The sequence below is a fragment of the Liolophura sinensis genome, chromosome 6 (assembly GCF_032854445.1).
Source record: "Liolophura sinensis isolate JHLJ2023 chromosome 6, CUHK_Ljap_v2, whole genome shotgun sequence".
In the NCBI taxonomy this organism is placed as follows: Eukaryota; Metazoa; Mollusca; class Polyplacophora; order Chitonida; family Chitonidae; genus Liolophura; species Liolophura sinensis.
Window position 1 is genome coordinate 48,927,445 of NC_088300.1, and position 6,215 is coordinate 48,933,659.

Consider the following 6,215-nt stretch of genomic DNA (forward strand, 5'->3'; position numbering starts at 1 on the left):
AAGCATGCATGCTAAAATGCATGGCTTTAGACATGGGTCAGTCGTTATCATGCATTGTGGATTGCATTTAAACAATAATCGCATATTTTAAAAATTATTTTAAAGCAATATATGTGTACATTAAATTTCAAATACATGTACACAGGAAGTATTTTTTCTTACATTTTTATTGTAGTAATATTTTTTGGGGTGTGAGGAGGGGGGATATAAAATGGATGTGTTCAAATGCTGATTGTATTTCCCGTTCCTTAAACATTAACGGGTACTGGCGTGCCAATTCGATGCATGGGATGTGTTTTTATTAACTTGACTAATGTGAAACAGCACAACTTACAAGGGAGTCAATTTCCTATGCAGTTTTGTACAAAAATAAATTATATCGATTTTAAATATAAACTAAGCATGTTTTGCTGGGGTACAGAATGTAAGACCTACGTGTATATTTTCTAATTTGTGAGAAGTTCAGTTATTATCTGAGTGGGGGCTAAAAAGCGAAAAATGATGGCTAAGAATTTAATTTTAAATATAATAAACTGTATGCCCAGGTCGCATTGTTGTCGCACAATATAACCATCTAGGGAACTGTAACCATCTGCAGAATAATTTTGTGGCGTAAACTGTTTGTGGTTTGATGGGCTTATGGCTTAATGTTTACACAAACATGTACAACCATGGGTTTAGTTTATAGCGCGTATTGATATTCATTCTAGATCTACCTTAATAAAAGGAGGTCAGTAAGGTATCTGGTGAAAATTATGCCTGCTAAAATAAGCCGTGTGAGCTAAATACGTAACATGTTAGCCTGAACATGGATTCGTCGCACAATTGCTCGACCCCCTTTTTTCCGTGAGGTCGTCAGATTCTACTACGATACTAGCACTCACGCACTACTACAACCAGAAGTCCGCCACTTCCGCCGCTGGTTAACCACGTGCGTATGTAGTAATTTATCATAGTCGTCATTTCCCGTGAACGATCGTGATCTACGAGAATCTCCAAATATAAACCCGTCAGCCTTCGTCATGTTCGTTTCGGGTGAGCTCGGTTCTCGCCGTGTAGGTGAAGCCAATATTATGAATGAAATTTCTATCTCGGAGTGACCCGAAGCTGTGTCGGAAGTATTTCCTTATTTGGTAATGTCGGTGGTGCCTTAGTCTGTGACGTAGACAGCTTCACAATTGTGGAATCTAGCTTAGCTGACGTCAAAATTCCCACGATCCATATATGGAGGTGCTCAACCACAACGGTCAGAGGTCAACCACCGGGAGACCAGCATGAATAATTAATGAGCTTCCACCGCTGGCTGTACTATGGCATGTGCACGCATTAAAAAGAACCATTTCTGAACAAAATTTACATCTATCGACAGCTCAGAACACGAGAAAGATGTATATGTTAAAAATATGTCTGTAGTTGTGCTTAGTTTGGCAGGGTTTGCCTTTTTCTGTTGTCAACGGCTATGACTCCATTGCTGTGTGAAAAAGCTGTGTGATCATTTATGTAGCCTACGTCACATTGACGTCAGTCTTGATTGTTCGCCAATTGAATGAAGCAGTAATACTATTGGCTGTTTAAGAATTAGGTCTCTCCATATATGGGACAACATACGTCAAACCGTTCATTGATGCGCCCTTGGTATATAAGGCAGAGGTTCATTGATAAATCGAGATCAGTCTGAGCGAATGTTGGAGAGAACCTGTTGTAGTTTGTTTCTTGATTTTAGTCTGGACTAGCTTGTGAGCTACCTCCAGCACGTGATCTTGTCTTACTTGTCGTCTGATCGGTGTGACTTGTCAAACTTCCGTTATGATTATGGACGGATTGGATACTCTTTCACAGGTCGCCCTGGCCAGTGACCAAATGAATTTGAGCTTCGACACCTATCACCCGCCTTCTCAGGCGCTCAGTACAACTGGATCCATGGGCCGACAACTGTTCGAGTCCGTAGAGGACACTTTAAACACACCAGTGACTACCAATTCGGAGACAACTTTCTTCGGAGCGGATACATTCGGACCTCTACCTATTACAGCCACTGGTAAGTCGACTTCATTTCTCTGTAACTTGCGCTGTTGGCCCGTTGTTCAAACAGGTCGGTAGTGGCTGGCTCTATCTAAACGGCTCGCTGTGTGAGCATGCCCAGTGCGCTGCGGCTGTCGACGGCTCATTATTCCTGTCAGGCCTTTCATTCATACAGCTGTTTGTACGTGACCTAGATTATCGTTCAAAGTTCGCTTTGCTTTGCCGAGGTTTACTCATGGAGACAGGTTACCCTGTTGTGAACTCCAGCCCTTAGCGGTACAGTATACATGTTCGCAATTATACACACTTACAAGACTCGCCAGTACCTTGCTAAGTATGTATACAGCTTGTGCCGACAACCGTTAATGCAGCTTTTGTTTGTTTTATTGCCTTGGTCAATAGTTCTGTTTGTGTTTCTGTAATGTTGTACTGGCACAATAATTACCATAAGACAATGGCTCCCTGGTCGTAGTAAAAATGACACGCGTATTTGTTTACCATCACCACCCACGCAAGGCGGGGGTAGACTCGGGGGCGGTGATACAGCTATTTTTATAATACAACAAACTAATTGTTTATCAGCTATCTGGCATCGCGGGGTTTGCTTTTCCTTCTATATTCTATAAATATCCACTAAACATCTTCATCTTCTACGGCTGTGACGTTTTAAGCGCGTGTGGCAGTATTTATAGAAGCCGTCTCTACTTCAGATCAATTCACTCGCCTTGTGACAGTTCAGTAGTGCATTGCGTTATACATTGGCAACTTGGACATATGGTAGCTGAATCCAACAAGTGACAAAGATTCTTCGGGCTTCGGTCAATACCTTTTACTTACTACTGTTGACTCTTCAACCCCTTTGGTTTGACGCAACGCTGAAGATATTTTTATTACAATGTTGTTGGGTGAGAATATTGGTTTTTAATTTTGTGCCGTGATCGTCTTTCAGCAATCTGAATCACATGCATTTGGACATTCGGTGATTCTCTTGTTTGTGACTTATGTGTGTTTCACCATTTCTGTATTTCCAGCAAATATCGAGGCTTCTATCACGATCCCAGAAAAGTCCAGCTTCGAGGGTATGCAACCCGTGAAATCACAATGCCAACAGCAACAAGGTTACAAGATTTCCTACACGGGGACCCTGGTGACCACGGCCGCTACCCCCACCTCATCGTCCGGCGATGCCAGCCTCCCGCCCATCAACCCAGCTCTGTTCACCCCTCTGTCCCCTCTTCTCAGCATCATCTCTCAAGCTGCCCAAGTCTCCGTTGTTAACCCTTCCAGCACACAGACCACCTTCAGTACCATGTCACCAATGCAGTGCCGGCAGCCAACCCCCACCTACAGCCCTGCCCCGTCTACACCGCAGTCACAGCAGTCCCCACCCCACCCGAGCCAACAACTCAGTTGTGGCCGGCAGGACTCGGACCAGTATTCGGCGGCGGACTTCGGGTCCCCTTTGGCCGGTAGCTGCTCATCTCACTCTACCCCGGAACCCCAGATGACGATCGCTGACAGCCCGATGGATGTTCCAGAGTCTATGTCGTTTTCCTCACCACCACCGCCCTACACACGCTCCATATCCTTCGAAAACTCGATGTCAAACTTTGCCATGAAGCAACCCCCCACCTACAGTAGCTGTGCCCAACAGAGCACGAGTGTCAGCTTTCCAGGCTCCAGTTGTGTGACTGTCAGTCAGCCCTGTTCCGTGGCTCAGACTGTCAACACAGATGATTTGTACAGCAAGGCTTATTGTTACAAATGGGCCTCACAACAATCCCCCCAGGGTCAGTTGCCGGACTTTGCCGCTTTACAAGTGAGCGCGGCCCAGGGCCAGTTTACGCCCTCTCAGACCATTAAAACTGAGCCTATCTCGGACCCACTCGCTGAGACACTGCTTCTTGCCACATCAGACTTTGTCACATCCTCAACCAGTGCGTCGAAGACTCTTGATACTGTGTTAAATCAGCCTTATCAACAAGTGTCAGGTGCTATGAAACTGTTGCCCCTTAAGCCCCGAAAGTACCCCAACAGGCCTAGTAAGACCCCACCTCACGAGAGGCCGTACCCATGCCCAGTTGAGAACTGTGACAGGCGTTTTTCTCGCAGTGACGAACTTACGCGACACATTCGTATTCATACAGGCCAGAAGCCATTCCAGTGTCGGATCTGTATGAGGTCTTTCAGCAGGAGCGACCACCTCACCACACACATTCGTACTCACACAGGCGAAAAGCCGTTCTCTTGTGACATTTGTGGGCGTAAGTTTGCCCGAAGTGACGAAAAGAAGCGCCACAGTAAAGTACATTTGAAGCAGAAGATGAAAAAAGACGCCAAAATGTTGGCGGCTAGTGCTCCCCTGCCTTCTTCGTCCAGCACCTCGGGATCTGTGCCCGCTGACCTATTGGAATCAGTATGTGCCAGTGCAGTCAGTTCTCTGCCACTGCCGGTCACGACAGCGTCATTATAAACTTACACATCCATCTATTATTATTCATTCTATATACTGACTTTCTGTCAAACATTTCCTGTCTTACCGCTGTGCACTACAGCTGTAGTTGTGATAAAATCACCCATTTACAAGAAACTTACCAGTGTACCTACGTGCTGATTCGTTCATTGATCCGCAGTCATTAAAATTGGTGTCGCCGTGCGTGAAGTACTGCTGTATAACTAATCTGTCTCGAAGAGTCTGCATGGTGTGAGGTGAAAGCGTTTAGCGATGCGCTGTACAAACGTTCGCTTTTGTATTATTCATGTAGTGTTTATATACTGCACATTGTTACAGCCTAAATTCGCTATTATCACAAATGGCTTTAGATATCGTGCATGGTTTCATAAAAGAAAAGCAAAGAAAATTTTATATATCTCGGTGACGTACATTTTTAAAAGATGTCTTTTTATTTTATTTTATTTAATTCTACGTATATTTTTTTCATAAGTCGATTGATTCGATGGCCATAACAAAGTGTTGTCAACCCCGCAGTTTTGAGTGTTTGAAGTACGATGCATAATTGTTTTGTATTATGTATAGATGTGTACATAAATGTCCTGAGTTTTTTTTCTTGTGACTCCATTGTAAATGTGACAGTATATGTGACCGGTGCACATTGGTTATTGTCCTTTTGACGTATTTTCACTCACTCAAGCTGCCTTATCAGTTGTCATACTTCATATTTCATTGACATAAAATTGTCTCGTGCCATGCACGTGTTTATTAGTGTATCCCAGAGCGCTCTGCAACTTGGGTTTACAGTTAGAATTCGTCATATTGACGTCGTTCAAGTTCATTTTGTTGTCCCGCCTGTGTTCGTGCTAGTATCAGTCGCGTTACTTGTTACCTGGGCAGAAAATATCACCTTTTATTTTTCTACACAGTACTTTATGAAATTTCTATACGTTAATGTTGACGCTGTTGTATTGAAGGTAAACGATATACGCGAGTTCCTGTTATTGTGTATGTTAAGAGCATATATATTTGTGAAGCCCGTAGGCCTGGTTGTCTGTACTTTATGGGCGATTCTGTTGTTCAGTTTATATATAATATCCAGCACAAATTTTTGCCATTATTTTGTTTACATGTGTACCATGTTCAGATGCTATCCAGTTGTTCTCCCATAGTACAAGCCCTATCTATCTATCCATCTATATATATATATATATATATATATATATATATATATATATATATATATATATATATTTCTCTGTTGAATGTTATTTTGTTCTGTTGGTTTTCCTTATGTCGACTGTATTCGTTTCTTGCTGGTTGAGAAGCCGGGAATACTGAGCGCCGTCAGGCTGTTATCAACTGATATATGACACAAAAGATTAAAAAATTGACACTGTTGAATTTCATTCTTGGACTTTGTTGTTTATTGTTTTGTCATTAATTGTTTCCAGAAAATATATCAATCACACATGGGTCTCCTTCCTATTGGGTGAAGAACAATCATCACATCAATTCATACGTTTTGAATCCGTGTGATTGGATTATTTCCGTGGCCGATGTCAATAGCCAAGTATTTTTCACTTACATCCGGTGGGTGCCTGGGGTTTGGGGTGGAAGAAACTTGAGTCAACTGATACGTGGGAATCTCCATCCCCTGATACCTAAGAATCCCCATCCCCTGATACCGGAGAATCCCCTTAACTTACAGCATCAACGGAACTACATGCCAAAGATGAAA

General features: G+C 43.1%; 1 protein-coding gene across 1 annotated transcript; it reads left to right on the plus strand.

Annotated features, from left to right (window-relative positions):
- The first annotated feature begins 1,634 nt into the window (after positions 1–1,634).
- Positions 1,635–5,672, plus strand: LOC135468124 (E3 SUMO-protein ligase EGR2-like). Its single transcript, XM_064746198.1, has 2 exons — positions 1,635–2,038; positions 3,054–5,672. The coding sequence occupies exons 1-2, from the start codon at positions 1,807–1,809 to the stop codon at positions 4,493–4,495; spliced, it is 1,674 nt and encodes a 557-aa protein (XP_064602268.1). The 5' UTR covers positions 1,635–1,806; the 3' UTR covers positions 4,496–5,672.
- Positions 5,673–6,215: the final 543 nt, after the last annotated feature.